The sequence below is a fragment of the Lycium barbarum genome, chromosome 1 (genome assembly GCF_019175385.1).
Source record: "Lycium barbarum isolate Lr01 chromosome 1, ASM1917538v2, whole genome shotgun sequence".
NCBI lineage: Eukaryota > Viridiplantae > Streptophyta > Magnoliopsida > Solanales > Solanaceae > Lycium > Lycium barbarum.
The window spans coordinates 32126296-32144846 of record NC_083337.1 but is presented as its reverse complement, the minus strand read 5'-3'; the positions used below and the strand labels follow the sequence as shown (position 1 = coordinate 32144846).

At 37.1% G+C, this 18551-nt stretch overlaps 2 protein-coding genes across 3 annotated transcripts; both read left to right on the top strand.

The window, feature by feature from the left end:
- Positions 1-5480: 5480 nt before the first annotated feature.
- Positions 5481-11886, top strand: LOC132634092 (probable polygalacturonase). Of its 2 annotated transcripts, none has more exons than XM_060350398.1 (4): positions 5481-5950; positions 6536-6814; positions 10134-10465; positions 11092-11886. In XM_060350398.1, exons 1-4 carry the CDS (start codon positions 5589-5591, stop codon positions 11577-11579), a joined length of 1461 nt encoding a protein of 486 aa, XP_060206381.1. In that variant the 5' UTR covers positions 5481-5588; the 3' UTR covers positions 11580-11886. The 2 variants fall into 2 exon arrangements, with proteins under 2 accessions (XP_060206381.1, XP_060206387.1); XM_060350404.1 differs by having other exon boundaries at positions 5485-5950; positions 6536-6772.
- Positions 11887-12509: 623 nt separating this feature from the next.
- LOC132634083 (putative pentatricopeptide repeat-containing protein At3g13770, mitochondrial) lies at positions 12510-15442 on the top strand. Its single transcript, XM_060350392.1, has 2 exons — positions 12510-13226; positions 14208-15442. The coding sequence occupies exons 1-2, from the start codon at positions 12767-12769 to the stop codon at positions 15308-15310; spliced, it is 1563 nt and encodes a 520-aa protein (XP_060206375.1). The 5' UTR covers positions 12510-12766; the 3' UTR covers positions 15311-15442.
- Positions 15443-18551: the final 3109 nt, after the last annotated feature.

Here is an 18551-nt window from a genome sequence, read left to right as displayed (position 1 = left end):
TACAAGTTACATACCTTGGGAGTTCATGCCCACAAAAGAAAGATCTCACCATGTTCACCAAGTCATTTGCAATAATTTCCCAACAAGCTTGGAAAAATCTTCCCGTGAAACCATCAGGACCCCCTGCACTGTCTCCATTTAAACCAAAAACTGCTCTTTTCACCTCTGCTTCATCTGGCATTTCATAGAACTGTTGATTTTGTTCTTCTGTAACCATTTTAGGAATCTTATCAAGCATAGAGAAATCTGTAGGAATATTTTCCTCTTTGAATTGGTCAGAGAAAAATCTGATTGCTTCCTGCGCAATCTCCTCTTCAGTGTCCAGCCATGTACCTGTATGATATTGAATTCTCTGTAACTGCAGCTTCCTTCTCTTTCCATTGACATGAGCATGAAAGAATTTTGTGTTCCTATCTCCATCCTGAAACCACTACATCCCTGCTTTTTGTCTCCAAAATTTTTCTTCAATAGCATAAAACCTGATCAGATCAGCCTGTACGCTTTGTAGCCTTTCCCTGTTAAGCCCTGTAGGATTCTGTTCAAATTCCTGCTCATGCACCTGCACCACTTCCTCTAGAGTTGCAATTTGCTTGAAGATATCACCATAAGTGTCCCTACTCCACTTAGAGAGAGCTCTTCCCACCTTTTTTAACTTATTATGAAAGTTAAAGAAGGGGTCTGAGCCATAAGATTCCACCTAATTTTCTTTGACTACATCTAGAAAAGACTCATGCTCCACCCAAAAATTAAGAAACCTGATCAGTTGAATATACAAGCCTCATCAGATCTCCCATTCCACCATGTGAACATACTTCCAGTAAAACCAAGATCCATCAGTTGGGAAATGTCTATACATTGTCTAAAATCCTCTGTTTCTGCAAACTGTACAGGAAGACCCCCAAATTTCTCAATGTCATCTGTAATGACATTAAAATCCCCACCCACAAGCCATGGGATGGTGGTATGTGACGACATGTCATATGTATCCCCCATAGAGCTATTCTCCCACTTCTATCAGTACTCGCATAAACAATTGTAAGCACTAACTCCTGCCCATCACCCAAATGAGTGAATCTACAAGATAACAATTGTTCTGTATCCCTCATTATTTCTACTTGAATTTCTGCATCCACAAAAATCCAAATCTTCCCATTCACATTATGCCATGCTGTCCCCATATTTAGCCACAATTTGTACATGTCAATAGGTCTATCATGCTGGAAAGGTTCCAGTAAGGCAACATAATTAAAATGTTTCTGTCTATGCAATAGTACTACCCTCTCAAAGGCCTGTTGAGTGTTTTACAGACCTTATATTCCATATTAATGAGTTATTCATTGAGAAACTCCTTTAGAATAGGCCTTCCTTGTTTGTACTCCTTCCACTATCTTGGGAGGAACACTTTTATCCCTTGCCTTGTGACCTTTTTTAGTTTTTGTCAAGTATTTAGGAGAAATATCTCCTTTATTGTTGCCCTCCATTAAATCAAAACTAATAGTTTCACCTGCTTCCTCCTCTCCAATATCTATTTTATTCTGATTCACTTCTTCTTGTGCTGTGTTTTCATGATCTTTGGCTACCAGTTGAGACTTATGATTTCCTGAACTTGCCTGCTTTTCTATGTCTGTATCTTTGCTGTTTTGATCTCTCTGATCCCTTGCTTGTGTTGCCCTTTCATTAATTTGTGTCCTGGCTTTCTTATTTTGTTCCTTATTTGCAGATGATGCTGTATCTCCTTCACCCATATTGTTTGCATCAGGTGGCTCTTCAGGTAAGTCCTTCATTTGATCCACTTGTTGTCCAGCTGATTCCACTTGCTGATATGAGCTTGAATTAACACTGTCTTGTACTTCTATGGGTTGAAATACGTCTTGGCCTTCAGGAATCTGTTTGTTATCATCTTTTTTTTTTCTTAGCATTTTCCACGATATCTGTAATTGTTCTTTCTGAATCTTGTATGGCTATCTCATCTGACTGATTATCCCCTACCCCTTTCTCCTTCTTATTATCTTGCTCTTGTCTGCTATCTATCTTTCCCTGCTCCTTCATAGCTTTGTTATTTTCTGTCTGTTTCCCAAAGGCAGCATCCACCCATGGCCTAGCTGTCTCTTTAACAGGATTGCTACTATGTGTGCTTCTTTCTTGTGTTTCATTTTGATTTTCTTGTTCCTCCTCCAAGTCCACCAAAGTGTTAAATTTGTTGCATGTAGCAGTGACTGTTGTCTCTTTCTGTTTGCTATGATTTGCACTTCCCTTCTCAGCATTGAAGTTTCTGTTATCTTTGATGGGATTCCAATTTCCTGAATTTCCTAACACTCTTCCACCTGCCAACACTTTAGCAGAATAATTGTACAAATTATTGTATCCTCTATAATTGTATTTCCCATAATTCTTTTTCCCTTTATATCCTTGTTGGTTTCCCTCCTCTTACTTTTGTTTGCCTTTATCATTAGCCTGCTTTTTATTATGTTGCTCCTCTGCTTGTAATCTCATGTCCTTTTTTGCTTCAGTTTCTTTATCCTCTTGAAGATCTTTGTTGTTTTCCTTACTATTGTGCACTTCATCAGAGCTTTTCTGAAGTTTTGTCTTGTCATTCTCCTTTGGCATTTCCTCCCTTTCATTGTCATATTGAGCAAGCTCTGGATTTATAATTCTACAATCATACTCATCATGCCCCTGTAATTTACATTCCTTGCAATACTTAGGAAGGTAATCATAATGAATCTGAACATTAACAGTCCTTATTGCTCCTGTTTTTTTCATTTTCAATATCCATCCTCACTGTTTTGGGTAAATCCGCTAACAAATCTACTAAAACCTTGACCCTAGCACAACTAGGTCTAGTCTTGTTGATCGTAGCCATATCCAATTGTATAGGAATACCCACTGCAGATGCAATTGAAAAAAGAGTTTCCTTCACAAAGTATGTAGGCAATAAATTTGGGAAGGAAATCCATGCTATTGTCTTTGATGTTTCTTCATCAACCTTGAAATTCGAATCATAGATTAGTGGTCTCATTTGGTACGAGTATCCCTCTCTATCTTGAATGTAGTATACAGGCTTTGATGTGAAATTCACAAAGTCTTCAAAAAGACTTAATCTGATAAGCACGTGGTGGTTTCTTAAAAAACCTGTTCTACACTCACCTTTTATTCCACATTGTGCAGGGATTATCAAACGAAGTTGTTCAATATCTGGCTGGCCATATGAGAACTTCCCTACCACAGCATACTGAAGATTTTCAATGACATTCATCTGATAACTTCTGCTTCAGTGTATTTAATGTATGGCACCCCATGTAGGAAAGTTACTGGTTTCATTGGAATTTGGGGCAGTGATTTTATCTGACTATGTAATGAATCATTCAAAGTTTTTTGTTTGAACAGATCTGAATATTGTAATGGATTAGGATTGGTATTTGGAACAGTCGTAGTTAGTAAGGGTTGGCCAGCCTCCATCGTGGACTGGCCACCGACCATGGAGGCCATGTTCGCCAAGCGTGAGATCTATGTATTAGGGTTGTGCTCACATAAATTTTGTAACCGAATGTCAGCTTCTTTGTTCTTTTTCTCCAAAGAAGCAAACGTTTTGCAGTATCTTTTTTTTGTTGGCAACGAAGAATGTCGACTGATAATTTTCTAGGATTCAATTGAAGTACCGAGCCCCTTTCTTGGCAGTGATTACATCACTCGATTCTGAGTGTTAAATGGTAGGAAAGAACATTATTGCCTTCCAAAAATTCTGTAAATATTATGTGATTTGTATAATGTGTTTGTTTTTTGAAAACCCTAATATGTTTTTGCTTCACTTTTATGAGTCAGTGGACTATTTTGCTCAGAAATGCAAGCTATATCCAGTCAATAGGAGGGTATTGTGTTGGAATTTAGGGTTTATATTCAATGGCATTATGTGATTATGTTTGTGAGTTCTACTTATATATGTTTGTTGTGCATTTAGTTTAATAATGTGTAAAATTCTTACTAAGTTGTGTGTTTCCAGTTGAAAAATTGTGTTGCCCAATTTTAAAACATTTTGGTATTTTTTTTAGGATTAGTTGTTGAATATTATTCTCCTTTGCATCATTTTACAGTGGGTCTGCAGTTCAAAATGGTCAACCGCACGCCTGGGAAAGTTTTAGGTCATGGGAATAAGGTGGATATGACTTCAAGTGTTGTGTCTGATGACCAACCAGTTGAAGTTATCTGTTTCATTCCGTACTTTTGTGCGTTAAGTTTCGTTGTAAGTTATCGACGTACGCTCGGAGAGTGAGATTATCTTTGAGGTTACAAGTGCTTAAACCATGTTTAACAAGTGTTAAGTAAGTGTCGTGAAGATTAGAGGTTAAACAAATCGAAAGGGTTAAGTTTCGACGAAGTCCTACGTTTGGTCATGAGTTACAACAGGATTTGCCCCAACTTTCTGTAGGTGTATCTCCAAGTATATGAAGAGTTATAGGGTGCATTATTATATTCAAGTTTATCGAGTCTAGTTTCTAACGCATCAAACCGTTTGTCAATCAGAGCTCTGTACAAAAAGTTATGTACGTTTTAAGGAAATGCTGCAGAGCAGTCCTCAGTTACACCCATATCTACGGACCGTAGATTTGGGCATGAAATTGAGGCGGTGGAAATTGTATTTTGATGTATAAATCGGTGGTTCACCTTTCTCATTTCATTTGTTAGGTTTTCCAGATCCAAAACCCTCTCCAAGTACTTCTACATGGTCCAAGAGTAAAATCAAAGATAAACAACACAAATCAAGTGTCGGGAACCCCGTGGTGTTAATGAAACCAAGTTCTTCTCTCTTGTTGTTAAGTTGGAGGTTTCCTTGATTTGAAGTAACCTCAAATCAGAGGTTATTCTTGTGTTCTAAGTTAAGATTTATCCTCTTCATATAATTGAGCTTGTGCAAGTCATGGATTGTTTGTTTGATGGAGAGAACTTGTGAAGCATAGGCTGGAAAATCATTTTGGAATTGTTGTGATGTTGTGGACTGTTTTGGGGTTGTTCTCATGATATTGAAGATGAGAGTAAAAGGAGATGTTTTTTCAGTAGTTTTTATGCTTTAGTGAATTAAAAATCTGAAGCAGAATTTCAACTTATATAGCCAATGAATGGGTGTTTTGAAAATGTGTGGTGACTTTACAGAAAAGTCACATCCTTCGCTCTTGGTGCCTTTTCGGGAAAATCACTGAATATCCCGTTCACACCACACAAACCCAACATTTGATGCTCATCAAACTATCCAAAATTAGGAGGATATGAGATCTTTTGCCTTTTACAATTTAAATACAAGAAAATAATCTTTTCTGATCTCTTATACATAAAAAATGAAAATCTCTTATAAAGATATCATAAAATAAAAAAGGTTTATAAACGGTTAAAAAATCAGTTCTCCCCAAAAATTAGTATGTTTGTTAATAGAGTAATTAGTCGTAATCTTATCCAAGAAAAGGAATAATAAAAGAAAAAAGCAAATCCCATTTCATAGTCAACGACTCTAAACACTGAAAACCTCCACTTCTTTACTCCATTTCTATTTTCCAATCAAATCCATTCATTTTCATTCTCAAAATAAACACAAAAACATGTTTCAACTTCAATTACTCATCGCAATCCTCACTTTATCATTCACTACCCAATCATACTCTTCCACGTCACAACTCTCCATTATCCAATCCCATAAACCCAACCCCATATCCATCTCTGTCATCGCTTTCGGCGCTTCCGGCAACGGCATCAAATACGACACCGTTCCTATCCAGAAAACCGTAAACGCATGCTCAGCAGCCGTATCCAAACACTGCCATCAATGCCACGTTATTTTCCCGCCAGGAAAGTACTTAACAGCCACAATATTCCTGAAATCCGGCGTCGTATTGGATATACATAGGAAAGCAACGATTTTAGGAGGACCGAAGTTGGAGGATTATCCCAAGGAGCAGAGCAGGTGGTGTTGGAATTTTTATTTAAATACTCCCTCTGTGCCCATTTATGTCACGATTTCAAGCGTCAAACAATTTAATTTTGATCGTAAATTATGATATTGAATCTTTAAATTTTTTGAAATGAAATTTACATTTGGATACTATACTACAAGTCACAATAATTGATAATTCAAATATTTAAAAGGCATATGAAAAAAATAGATTAATTTTTTTTTTATTTGAATCTCAAAATTCAAAAGATAACATGTAAATTGGCAAGAAGGGAGTATAAATCATTTAGAAAGAATTTCAAAGAGACACATGTTTTTTAGTGAAAGTATGTACCTTTTCTCATTTGATGTAACTTCTCTCGTCTATTTAAAGACAATTGGTTTTTGGTTTTGAATTATGAAAAAAATTAAAACTTTTCTTTTGCAGACTTCAAAGTAGCGTTTTCCTCCCAAATCTCTTTTTCAGTTTAGATTTCCAAAAGGCTTGTCATGCTATTTGCACACAATCCCATAGCAATGTCACGAGGAGAGTATCAAATATTGCAACGTGTTTCAAGCCTCGATAATTTTGTGTTCTTGGATAATATTTCCTAACAGGTGGTATGTGGTGGTGGCGGAGGATGCGGTGGATGTGGGGATTACTGGAGGTGGAGAAATCAACGGACAGGGATTGAAGTTTGTAGAGAGATTTGATGAGAAGAAGAATGTGATGGTGAGTTGGAACCATACTGGAGCTTGCCTTGGGGATGAGTGTAGGCCAAGGTTGGTTGGGTTTATTGGCTGCCGGAATGTTAAGGTCAACCATGTCAAACTCATCGAACCTGCTCTCTGGTGGTGCGTGCTCTATAACTTGTGGTTGTGGGCCCTATGGCTAAAGTTAGTTCCTCCTAAAAATGTTTGGCCAATTCGCAGGATTGCCCATCTTTTGGGTGGTCTTTAATTGTTGCCCCTCAAATTGCTGGTCTTTAATTTTTTTTCCTTCACGTAGAAATCTAAGGTTCTGGGTTCGAGCTCTCGCTTCGGTATAAAAATAAAAAATAATTTCGCAAGGTAAGGCTTGGAGAAAGTTATGCCGGAGCCGGCATACGCGCGCTTAAGACATAACTAAAGTCTGCCCCTTTTTACTTTTTTTACTTTGCAAGTCAAACTTTTAGCTATGCCTTAAAGAAAAGTTCCGCCTTATACTTTTAGTTATGCCTTAACTAAGAGTCTGCCCCCATAAGGCATAACTAAACTATGCCTTAAGGAAAAGTATAAAGCGGAACTTTTCCTTAAGGCAAAGTCTATGCCTTAAGGAAAGATTCGCCTTATGGGGGCATACTTTTAGTTATGGCTTAACTAAAATTCTGCTCCATAAGGCACAACTAAACTATGCAAAAAGTTTTGCCGGATCCGGCATAACTTTAGTCATGCCTTAAGCGCGCGTATGCCTGCTCCGGCATAACTTTCCCAAGTCTTGCCTTGCGAAATTATTTTTTATTTTTATGCCTGATTGGGGTTCGAACTCAGAACCTCAGGGTTTCTACGCGAAGGGCAAAACTTAAAGACCACAAATATGAGAGGCAAAATCTAAAGACCACCCCAAAAGAAGGGCAATCTGCGCAAAAACATGAAAATGTCTTACTACTTACTCTGTTTCAAATTATCTGTCAATTTGGAGGGGTATTTGACTATTTACCCTTATTTAGGTCTAAGTTATTATCTCTCTCTATTAAATGATTACACTATTTATGTGTTATCTCCATTAATGACAAAATTCTGTTAATAGTAAAATGAGGAAAAAATAATTAATTGTGCCTTAAACTTCTAAAACGATAAATAATTTGAGACTCAGACTACTATTTTTAGGAACCACGATAGATAATTTGAGACAGAGGGAGTACTATTTGTTTTTCTTACTTTCCTTTTGAGACTGTTTAAAAAAGTTTTTTTTTTTTTTTTTTTTTTGGCAATCCCTTAATTTCAACTTTCCACGTGACATGTTTAAGAGACAAGATTGATTGACATTTTGATACATTCTACATATCTTTAATTTAAGATTACAAGATTCAAAAGTTTTAATTACTTTATTGAACTCCGTGCTAAGCCAAAACCAGACAAACAAATTGAAACGGAAGGAATATTAATTACTCTTCACTTTTACTTGTCCACTATTAACTTTGCACACCCTTAAAAAATAATAAATGAACTGCATAATTTATCACGATACACATATTAATTGGTTCATCGTTTTAAATTCTAATAGACTTGAAAAATGATTTGAAATGAATAATTAATGTATGGGTGTAATAGGAGAAATATTTTTTTTTCTTGATATGTGGACAAGTACAAGTGAAATTCTACTTTTAGTATATTGGACAAGTAAATATGAAAGGACGGAGTATTATGATTTTTTTGGTGTGTAAAGGGAACTTTTTTCTGTTTTCGGTTTCATAATTTAAAAATTAATCAATCTGTTTTTACTGTATGAGAAAATTTGACAAGGTGGCGACCAGATATAACACTAAAGGTTCATTAATAATGTAAGAAATTTTAAGGGAAAAGGGTCCAAAATACCCCTCTACTTTGGAAAAAGGGCCAAAAATATCCTCCAAACTTATTTTGGGTCAAAAATACCCCTCTCATCCTTAAAGTTTTCAAATATACTCCTGTCTTGTCGGAAATTTCCCCCTAAAATAACCCAAAATCATTTTTTAAATCCGTTCCATCATTTAAACCCGACCCAACTAAATAATAACCCATAAGATTTCCTTATTCTCCCAATTCCCTCAAACTTCAAACCTACGTATTGGGGAAATAAGGGGATCTTATGGGTTATTATTTAGTTGGGTCGGGTTTAAATGATGGAGCGGGTTTAAAAAATAATTTCGGGTTACTTTGGGGGATAATTTCCGTCAAGCCAGGGGTATATTTGAAAACTTTAAGGATGAGAGGGGTATTTTTGACCCAAAATAAGTTCGGAGGATATTTTTAGTCCTTTTTCCAAAGTAGAGTGGTATTTTGACCCTTTTCCCAAATTTTAATATGCTTTTTTGTGGTTTGACCGGCTAAAACAAGTAATCTGTGGTGTTTTCTTAGTTATGCACCCATTTAATCGTTATGTTCAGTTCTGAAATACCAAAATTGTGGTTTGACCGGCTAAAACAAATAATCTATGGTGTTTTCTTAGTTATGCACCCATTTAATCGTTATGTTCAGTTCTTAAATACCAAACAAGAGCTTTTTTATACTTTCTGTATTGTCTAAATAGATGGGTTTTCTCTAGAATTTAGCCAAAACATAAGTTGCCTTGTAATAGAAGAGGCTTTTGATATTGTTTTTGTTTTTCATAAATGACCCTTTCTTCAATTTTATAATGTGCTAAACTGAAATTTCTCTTTTTCTTCTTTTTAACTTGGAACGGAGTGCATATAAAGGATACAAAAAAGGATTCATATAACCGTTGCCAACCAGTTGAGGAGGCTTATTGTTGTTGTACTTTCTCTTCTTCCTTATTTCGTTTTCTTGGAAAAATTCGCAATGCTTGCATGAAATAGAAGATCCTTGAATTCCCAATTTTTTATTTTTATAACCATACAACATGTGCAGAATTAGCAATATGATAGCTGTTACATTCAAACAGTAAGAAGATGATTTAGTTTCTTCTCATTAAAGTGCGATATGTTTCTTTTATTATCTACACCTTTATGTAGGCATATTCCACCCAGTGATCAGTGTAGGTAGTCTAGGGGTGATTATAGATATAAATTTGTGCTGCATTGTATAACCTTCAATCTTCTTTATTTCTTTTAGGCGTAATACATAGATAGATGCTTAAACTTGGCCTCTACTGACAACTAAACATTCGAACTTTGAGAATGCACATCTAGACACCTCAACTCGTCCCCACTTTGTCAGTCGAATACTCCAACTTACAAAATGATCATCTAGACACCTCCAAAGTTTATGTGTCACGTCATGCCACGTCAGTATCGGGTGTCCACTAGATACAGTGGGACGAGTTGAGGTGTCTAGATGTGCATTCTCAAAGTTGAAGTGTTTATTTGCCAGTTGAGGTCAAGTTCAGGTGTCTACTTATGTATTGTCCCTTTCTTTTTCCCCCTTAGAGGTGAATCTCTTAAATTTGGTTGTTTTCGAACTACATTCTCTATCTGATCCAGTGTTCTGCAAGCCAATTAATGGTGTGATCTTGCAGTTTGCATCTTGTACGAAGTGATAACACAGCAATCCGTGATGTAACAATAAATGGAAACTTCAATTCACCCAACAATGATGGTATAGACGTAGAGGACTCTAACAATACAGTTATCACAAGATGCAACATCAATACAGGAGACGATGCTATCTGTCCAAAGTCATCAACTGGACCTGTTTACAACCTCACTGTAACAGACTGCTGGATTCGAACAAAATCTTCTGCCATCAAACTTGGAAGCGCTAGCTTTCACACGTTCAAGAATTTCTTGTTTGATAACATTACAATTGTTCAATCTCATAGAGGCCTTGCTCTACAAATTCGAGATGGAGGTATTCCATTTTGGATCTTTTCTGCTAGAATGACAATTACATATTAAAATACAAGATTTACACCTTTCTACCTTTGCTTCGTGCTTTACACTTGCATTTCATGAATAGATTTTACTCATGCTGTAGAAGCAGAATTAAAACTTAAACCTTATACTGTTCTGATGTTTTAGTCGTTCCATTTTGGTTTGCTAGGTACAAGCCTCAATGTTGAGCCAACTATTTCCTTGTTGTAGTTGCCAGGAACTAGTCATTGCAATGCCAAACAACTTGGTGCACCTAAACTAAAAACTTGGATATTTTGGTTGCTCAACTTTGTAGAACTAACTTAATCAATTGTATTTTATGTGATTTGTGGCAGCTAATACGATCATATCTCTTAGTTTTCTTGTATTTAGTTGTTTGTTCGACATACATGAAATGATTGTTTTACGTACAAAGCACTAGATTGTACGATGCTTTTAAACCTTTGCCTTTACTCTTTTCTTTGATCTGCAGAATAAATGGCCAATTCTTAAGCTAATTCTGTAGATTTTATCTTAATCTTCTGATGCATCTACCTCTACTTTCGTATCTTGCCTTTTCGAATTTCAGTATGCCTTGGTCTTATTTGATTATTTGCGGAGCAGGAAATGTTAGCGACCTGACCTTCTCAAACATAAACATGAGTACAAGATATTACCACCCATCATGGTGGGGAAGAGCAGAGCCTATCTATGTGACAACCTGTCCAAGAGACGCTAATTCAAAAGCAGGTTCAATTTCCAATTTGCTATTTGTCAACATCACAGCAACTTCTGAAAACGGCATCTTCTTATCGGGGTCAGGAGGTGGAGTCCTGGGCAATCTGAAGTTCATAAACATGAACCTGACATACAAGAGATGGACAAAGTTCCCGGATGGGTTGGTGGATTACAGGCCAGGATGCCAACAACTTGTAAAGCACCAAACTGCAGGATTCATGATGGAGAATATTAATGGTTTGGTTGTTGAAAATGTAGTCATGAAATGGTCCAATAATGAATCGATGAGGTGGCATAATCCTTTGGATTTCAGGCCATCAACTGTAAATAACATTTCTTTGCTCAATTTTTACTCCAGATCCTACCAACAATGAGGGATGGATGAGCAGGAAGCTGCAAGTAAAATCTTTTCTTCCGAAAAATAAAGCTGCAAAAAGCCACTCCTCTGAAACTGAAATTATTTAGCCACTCCTCTGAAACTGAAATTATTTAGCCACTCCTCTGAAACTGCAATTATTTATGTGTTCATGATTAATGCAAAGTGGTGTCGATTTGGACTTGCTCCAGTTGAATTGCTCATCCGCTAAATATATGTTTTCGGTTTTCCTGTGGCGGATTTTGATATTTGATCAAAGTTGTTGTTAACCTGTTCAGTTACATATTTGGATTGGTTGTTGTTTAGCTGCTGCAGCTCCTCTTTGTACCTCTGCTTAGCGCTTTCTGAGATGCTCTACTTAGATTAGTGGTGTGATATAAAGATATTGACTTGAGAATGTTATAGTGGTAGCTATAAGGATATTGACTTAATATATTCTGGTTTTGTATTGAGTTCAAATTTTACTAAATGGTGCTCGGATAATGTTTTAGTTGAAGTTGGAAACAAAAATTATTTGAAGTTGAGTTGAAAAGAAGTTAAAAGAATAAACAAGATCCAGTCAACCATGGTTGTTGTTTGTATTTCTGCATAAGCAGTCCAATCCTGTTTACGTGGTGTTTTAGGACTACATTGATCGGACCTCTACTACTTACTGTTAGAGAAATAGCACAATATTGATACAACAACAACAACAACAACCTCCCAGTGCAATTCCACATCGTGGGGTTTGGGGAGGGTAGAGTGTACGCAGACCTTATTCCTACCAAGGTAGGACGGCTGTTTCCGAAAGACCCTCGATTCAATAAAAGCATAAAAAGAAGTCAGATAAGGTTAAAAGATTCGGATAAGAGGCTCAATATTGATACTAAATAGGAATTAAAAATAGTGAGAAAATTATCAGAAAACGGTGTCATGACAAGTCACTGTCTTGAAAGCAATTTCGGCCCGACAGAGATGTAAATCGTTGTAGCCTGTCTCCCCAAGGTTACACAGTTGCTTCCAAACATGTGCACTTGTGGCTGAAAGTTTAGAGATTGCATAAAAAAATTGTCCAGAAAATAGAAGAAAAACAATTTTGGAGAAGAGAGCGGAGAGGATTTTGTATTTGAGTACCTAAAAGATGAAAACCAAATAAAAGCATAGTGGACTTGGAGTACACTTTCCAATACATAACCGAACCAAAACATGGTGAGAAAAACTCTATTTTTCTGTGCAACTAAGCATGTATTTTCTTCCATAATAAAAAAACCATCTCATTACCACCAGACACATCTCTTCTACTGTTGTACCTCAAGCTCCAATCCTCTCCTCTCCGAGGCCTTATTTGAAATGGCCAAACAAGGCCTTGAAGTGAAATTCAAGAAATACGATACTCTGCTAAATGAATGTATAAACCAAAGGGGTATAAGAGAAGGCCAAAGGGTACATGCCCACATGATTAAAACGCATTATAAACCTCCGGTGTATCTCAGGACAAGGCTTATTGTTTTCTACGTTAAATGTGGGGTTTTAGGTGATGCTAGATGGGTGTTCGATGAAATGCCTGAAAGGAATGTTGTTTCTTGGACTGCTCTCGTTTCTGGTTATTCTCAAAAAGGGCATTTCTCTGAAGCTATCCATCTTTTTGTTCAGATGTTGAGATCAGGTACTTCTATTTCTTTCGAAAGTACTTAACTTTACTTGTATATATTCATATCAATTCAGCAATGCAACGGATACGTGCTTTTGGACCTTCGAAAATAGAAACTAGTTAAAAGAGATAATGGTCAAAAACACACAAGAACTAACATTCTACGCGAGTTTCACACCTCAACTATCAATTATTCTCTTTTCCTACCTGAACTATCACCATCTATGTAATTAAACATACCTCGAAGCTTAGCTGTTGTGTTCCCTTTCCCTACTTGAACTATCACCATCTACTCAAACTAAGTGTGTTTTAATACACAGATGGTTATAGTTTAGGTAGGAAAAGGGATTGATAGGACAAGAGGACAGCTGATAGTTGGGTTGTGAAACTCGCGAGAAAGGGATATTCAGGTGTGTTTTTGACCATTATCTCTAAGAGGTTGAGAATGCAACTTGGTGCATCGAGCTAGAGCCTAGACATGGTACTTATGAGGAATTTAACAAGTTAATACCAGTTGTCATAAGCCCTCTCTGTTTTGGCTGATACAAAACAAAAAGAAAGTGTAGATATGCTATGTCTGCTTTTGGTTGTGAGCACCATTTATAAATAAAAACTGGCACAACATTGGCAATTAGGGAGAGTGAGGGCATACTTACTTTGATAGACTTGTATGAGATAAATAGAGAATGCTTCATTTTGTTTCATCTTCAATGATCATAATTGAAGTCTACTAGAGGCCTCAATAATTTGATAATCTCCTAGTAGAAGGACCATTTAAGTACACACACACACACACATACGTACGTATGTACACACAAACACATTCGTTTTCATATTCATTTGTACCTGTAATATACAAAGCGTTACTTATATACATTTTATTGACCTTGTTTATGGTGAAAACATAGTGTAATGCATCGGATTCACCCTTGAAAGGTAGACTTGGCAATTCCCTTTGTCCTCCTTTGACTGGACTGTGACCAGAAATAGTTGCAGGTAATGCGCCAAATGAGTTCACTTTTGCAACAGTGCTTACCTCATGTACCGGTGCCATTGGGTTTCACTTTGGGAGACAAATCCATTGTCTTGTGGTCAAGAGTCCTTTCGAATCACATATATATGTGGGAAGTTCACTCCTTGATATGTATGCAAAAGCTGGCAAAGTTCATGAAGCTCGATGTGTTTTTGAAAGCCTGCCAGAAAGAGACGTTATCTCCTGTACTGCTTTAATCTCAGGCTATGCTCAACAGGGACTAGATGAAGAGGCACTGGAGCTTTTCCGCAAGTTGCAGGCACAGGGAATGTCTTCCAACTATGTTACATATACTAGTGTATTAACAGCCTTATCAGGACTTGCTGCAGTTGAACAAGGTAGACAACTGCATGCCCATATTATTCGATTGGAACTGCCTTTCTATGCAGTGCTTCAGAATTCTCTCATTGATATGTACTCCAAGTGTGGAAAATTCACTTATTCAAGGACGATATTCAATCAAATGTCCGAAAGAACTGTTAGCTCCTGGAATGCCATGCTTGTTGGTTACAGTAAACATGGGATGGGAAAGGAGGTAGTTGAGCTCTTCGAAATGATGAGAGAAGAAAACAAAATTAAGCCTGATGGCATCACTCTTTTGGCTGTGTTATCTGGCTGCAGCCATGGAGGAATGGAGGATAAAGGTGTACATATTTTTAACGATATACTTACTGGAAAAGACAGGGTTGAGGTTAGCATTGAGCACTGTGGTTGTGTGGTTGATTTGCTAAGTCGAGCTGGCCAAGTAGAAAGGGCCTTCCAATTCATTAAAGAGATGCCTCTTCAACCAACTGCTGCAATTCTGGGTTCACTATTAGGTGCTTGTTGGGCTCACCTGTATGTTGATATTGGTGAAATTGTAGCCAAACAACTTTTGGAGATAGAGCCAGAAAATGCTGGAACTTATGTAATTCTTTCAAACATGTATGCATCGGCAGGAAGGTGGGAAGATGCTAGAAGAGTAAGAGAGCTGATAAATGAAAGGGTCATGGTAAAGGAATCTGGAAAAAGCTGGATTGGTACTGATCTTATGCATGAAACAGGAAAGGACATTGCAAAAACATAATGGTATTAGCAGTTAGGGTCAAGGAAGGTACTTATATTCTCGATCAGAGTTTATGTATCTTGTTTAGCATGGATGATAAGAGAAAAAAGAAAATGCTGCTAGGACAACTAGCTACCGCATTTGAACAACTTTGGACATTCTTTGGAGGCATAGGTCATCCGAGAGCTCAGAAAAAAGCTCTGCTGCAATAGAAAACCCGTGAACTAGTGCTCTTGGGTGTTTGCTGCGATGTCTGATCTGAACTCGAATTACCAGAACTGGTTGGCCCATTTTCAATGTCCAATGGAAGCTTCATCTTTGGAATGACTCAGTAAATTGCTGCATACTTTTCATGTACATATCCAGAATATCCTGTTGCACAACTCTGGACATCCTGAGCTGGTGTCAGAGCTGCTCCAAGGTAGAGCTCATTTGCGAGACACAGCTCAGTTTGATGATTTACTGGGTAATTCACAGTTTGGAGACTATTGGTAAAAGAATTCAAATCTTGCTCCCAAATGGAAGGATGGAATAATGCACATTTTGGTAAAAAATTGACAAGAAGCAATCCAGAAGATGGCAACAGAAAGGGAATCATAACTTCCTTGAAAGCTTGATAATGGTTCTTGTTTATAATGGGGTAGAGTTTTTTAATCGACTCTTAGAGCAGCTCTTAGGTTTTATTCTTATTGTGAATTGATAGTTATCAGGAATTTCATTGATTGAAGATGCCTGCCTCAAGACAGATTGGCAGATGAGTATTATAATCATCTGGAATTATGATCACTTGAAAGGATGAGCTATTTTATCCAAATCAGTTTGCTTGGTTTCACTGTGCACATTTTCACAAACATAATTGAAGTTTTCCTGATTGAATAAAATCTTTTTGGTGGCTCAAAATTGTATATTAACAACCTCAGTTGAACTCTAAAATTTGTTAGTACATGTCAAGATTCATCTGACATTGGGACTCAATTTATGAATTGAATAGCATGAATTAACCTCTAATTTTGGTTGATGCAACGAGCTCTTTCTATTCCACGAGCAGAACACCAGAGACACACAACACGTGGGCCTAGTCTAACGAACGACGTTAAAAATAAAATAAAAGGTGTAATATGAAGGGGAGAAAATCATAAAAAATATGGGGAGCCTTAGTTAATACAAAAAAAATACGAATAAAAGAAGACAAAACAAGTTATATGTGATGGGATTGCACTAGGGATCAACTCTTAGCCCATTTTTATTTGCCTTAATGATGGATGTTTTGACGCGGCATGTCCAAGGAGAGGTATCATGGTATATGTTATTTGCGGATGACATAGTGCTGATTGACTGTCATGACCCATTTCGCGGGTCATGATAGCACCTACACAACCCCACCGGTAGGCGAACCATCCTCGAGTTATCAAACCGTTTGAAAAGAAAGTGCGAAAAGTTAAATACATCAAAATTATTATCCAACAGTCTTTATATATATATATATATATATATATATATATATATATATATAAAGGTACAGAAAGATAACTAAGTCAATACAACCCCAAAATCTAGTCTAACTCGCACAAGAGTTTCTCATAGAAATTACGAGTCTTAGAAATACAGAAATAGATAGCTGTCTCGAAATGTAAATAGACAAAATAATAAAAAGATAGATCCAGGGTTGCGGGTCCAACTGGTAGCTCACCCTAGAATCTGGAATAGAATAACCCCAGAATCAGCCATGAGGTTTGGAACTGGAGCACGGGTCCGTATCTGCAAAAAGTGCAGCAAGTGTAGTATGAGTACAACCACTGGTACTCCGTAGGTATCATAGGCCGACAACAAAGAAATCACGTATAAAGCATATAAAGACTGAGAACAAACACCAAATGGACCAATAAAGCTAAAATTCCTTAGTTGTAACCCTTAAATCATGCTTCATATAATACAACAGGTAATCACGTCATCACATAGGAAATGTAGTAGATTAAATGAATGAATGCAATGCACTGGCCAATAGCTATCCTGGTACACACATGCTATAGGCCATGCCTTATAGTCATGACACATGCACATGGGGGACTCGCGAGGTCCATATACCCATCACTGCCATCCGACATTTTCCATCGGAGGGTGAGAACCATATCATATCATATCATATCATTTCGAACCATATCACTTGGAACCATTTTCCATCGGGCTGTGAGAATATCATTCTTACCCCTTTCCCAGTCTCATAGGACCACCTCATATCTCATTCAGTGACTCACTCCAATAAGTATATATGTATGTATGAACGAGTATAACATGCATGGTATCATATGCTAACAGTGTAAAAAAAGTATGAAATGGAAATATGTATACCACACAATTACATAATATCAGTTCAAATATCAAAAATGATTCCTCTTTCACGAATTATACGAAATTTGGAGTGATGAAGGTACAATGAATCAAATATCATAAGTATGGATCAAGCATGACTATCATAGCCTATATAAACAACTACCATACCAAACTAGTGGATTTATCACCACAACCAATGCCCGTAGGCTCAATATGCGTACCCCGTCACAACACACTACTTTACGTTAACTACCAAAAAAAAACACGGTACCTACCCAAGTGCTCATCACAATCACTAAGGTGGGACTCCCTTTCACGCCCAATACCCCTTCATTATTTATAAACTATATGCGTCCTCCGATTAGAGTCTAAAGAGTAAACCATAACCTACCTCCAAAGCCGAGCGAGAGCCACGAACACTCAAACCTAAGCCTTCCCTTTCCGAAATGCCTTCGAACGAGCAAAGTTTGTCAAGTTCGAATTCTACATTAACACACGAGTCCATAAACACCCATATTATTATACTTCTATTCGGAACTCAAAAATGGACCCAAAATAACCAAACTAGAGCCCCAAGGGCAAAATTGGACTTTTAACTTAAATTCATCTTACCCATAATCTATATAGTAGGAATCCTAAAAATCATGGAAATCTAGTCATATTTGAACCTTTAATCTCATAATTTCCCCTAAATCCAAAGTTATGGAAAACCCTTATCCTACACTCTAAAATCATGGGGAGAATTGATTAATAAAGGATGGATTCATGGGTAATTACTGAAATGAAGGTTAGAATCTTACTCCAAGGCTGAATCTTGGAGAAAGCACTTGATTTCACCCAAAAGCGAGCTCTAGAACCTGAGTTATGTGAAAATAGAGTCTAAAATCGAATTTGGGGAATTAAATCACTGTTCTGCCCGACCCTTCTACGC

Excerpts from the sequence above, each read along its gene's own strand:
- LOC132634092 (XM_060350398.1), top strand. The coding sequence starts at position 5,589 with ATGTTTCAACTTCAATTACTCATCGCAATCCTCACTTTATCATTCACT. Across the intron at positions 6,815-10,133 it reads TTGTGGGCCCTATGGCTAAA|TTTGCATCTTGTACGAAGTG; the intron begins GTTAGTTCCTCC and ends GTGATCTTGCAG. Across the intron at positions 10,466-11,091 it reads TCTACAAATTCGAGATGGAG|GAAATGTTAGCGACCTGACC; the intron begins GTATTCCATTTT and ends TTTGCGGAGCAG.
- LOC132634083 (XM_060350392.1), top strand. The coding sequence starts at position 12,767 with ATGGTGAGAAAAACTCTATTTTTCTGTGCAACTAAGCATGTATTTTCT. Across the intron at positions 13,227-14,207 it reads TGTTCAGATGTTGAGATCAG|GTAATGCGCCAAATGAGTTC; the intron begins GTACTTCTATTT and ends AAATAGTTGCAG.